The 1838-nt window shown below is 65.9% G+C and overlaps 1 protein-coding gene across 1 annotated transcript in view; it reads right to left on the reverse strand.

Moving 5' to 3' along the window:
• Positions 1-1329: 1329 nt before the first annotated feature.
• LOC142047483 (vitelline membrane outer layer protein 1-like) overlaps positions 1330-1838 on the reverse strand; it is a 5196-nt gene continuing 4687 nt past the window's right edge. The window contains exon 3 of the mRNA XM_075070617.1: positions 1330-1675. Coding sequence (XP_074926718.1) covers positions 1381-1675 — 295 coding nt within the window. The 3' untranslated portion in view covers positions 1330-1380. The remainder of the gene's footprint in view (positions 1676-1838) is intronic.

Consider the following 1838-nt stretch of genomic DNA (forward strand, 5'->3'; position numbering starts at 1 on the left):
TAGGACTGGAAGGGACCTGGAGAGGTCATCGAGTCCAGTCCCCTGCCCTCATGATATAAAATACAAACATAAAACTTTACAACTGCACCAGGCCTGAGCCCCAGAGACTTTCCTGTGCTCGATAACCCCTCCTGTGTTACGCTGGCAGAGAGTCGCTCCGGGCTACAGAACAGGGGAGTGGAGGCCCTGGGGGGGCCCAGAGCGAGGGGACTCCCTGGGGGGGCCCACGGCAAAGACAGATGTGCTGAGGCTCAGAGAGGTGCGGCTCCGGGAGCTGGAGGGGCCTGACCCCAGGAGAGAGTGGCCCCCCGAGAAGGGCTGTCGCACTGAACGGGGCACCCCCCACGAACCGCACGGTGTGGGCACCTGCAGGTCCGTGACACCCCTTCCTCTGAATTTTTCTTTATCTCCTGTTACAAATGCCCCTGGGTTTGGCTAAGCCGGACGTGCAAATGGTGCCAGGCAAGGGACTAAGCTGCACCCTCCCCGTCCGTACCCCGGGGAACGACCTAGGAGCCACACCTGGGCTGGAGCCGTTAATTCCCTAGCGAGGCCAGAAGAGGGGAGCTCAGGAGGCATCAGGGAACAAGGTAAGACCCTGGCCCCGGTGAGGGGGTGGCCCGGGAGAGACCCCGACCCAGCCATGGTAGACACAGGGCTGGCCTGTGCATGGGGACCCCGTGAAGCCAGGTGTGGGAAGATGCGGGGGTCACGGCGGGGTGGGGCCGGGGGAGGGGGAACCTGGGGGGCTGGAGGGCGGACCAACAGCCCAGGAGTAGGGTGCATGGGGCGCCAGAGGATGAGATGTCATGGGGGAGACCACATGGGGGGGGATTATTTTGCCCTCTGGCTTGGTAACAATCTGGCTCCCGGCACCCTCCCTCCCCATGCCTGCCCCACCAAGGAGGGGTCCTGTCAGACAAGGGAGCCATTCTGGGAAACTGAGGCAGGCTGCCTGGTTGAATCCCAGCCGGATGCCCCCCACCCCGCACGGAGCTGTGTTTGGGTCCAGGGTGCCAGCAGGAGCAGTGGGGGAGACTATGGTGCCCCCCAAAGGACAGGCTGACAGGCACCCTGATGTGGGGGTCCCCCATGCTGGGGCATTGACGGCAGAGGGTCTGGGGGGGCTGAGCAGGTTCCCCTGCCTGGCTCCCCCTCTACCAACCCCGAATCCTCCCCACCCAACATGACACAGGAACCACAATGAACCCCGAATCCACCCAGGACCTGCCCCCACTCCTCCAGGGTGCACTGAGCCTGTCCCCCCAGACCCCCAGGCCGGGTTCCCCCCACAATCCCAGCCCCCAATAAAGACACGAGGCGGCTGGGAAGAGGCCCTGGGCCAGATTTAATGGGCAGGTGCCCCCCGGGGGGGGGGCCCTAGGGTGGGCAGCAAAAGAAACGGATGTCATTGAGGGCCGTGCTGTCCTCTCGCTGGCCCCTCGGCTCCTCCACCCGGGTCTGGAGGCCGCAGACGGAGCCGGAGAGGCAGGGGTGGTTCCAGGGCCCCTCCCGGTCCCCGGCGTCGCCGGCCAGCAGCTCCCCGTCGGAGCAGGCCACGCGCAGGCTGGTGGCGGCCACGTCGTCCCTGGCGTCCTGCCGCGGCTGCACCCCCAGCGAGAAGGCACGAAGGTAGCCCCGGGGGCAGTACCGGGCCCTCTGCCACCAGCCCCACCTGAGCCAGGGGAGGAGGGGGGGTTAGATGTGTTTGTCTGTCCGTCCGTCCCTCCACCTATCCGTCCACCCACCTGTCAGCCCGCCCCCCTGTCCATCCCTCCACCCACCCGTCTATCCACCTAGCCATCCACCCACCCATCTACCGACCCAGCTACTCACCC

This window comes from Chelonoidis abingdonii, chromosome 11, assembly GCF_003597395.2.
Source record: "Chelonoidis abingdonii isolate Lonesome George chromosome 11, CheloAbing_2.0, whole genome shotgun sequence".
In the NCBI taxonomy this organism is placed as follows: Eukaryota; Metazoa; Chordata; order Testudines; family Testudinidae; genus Chelonoidis; species Chelonoidis abingdonii.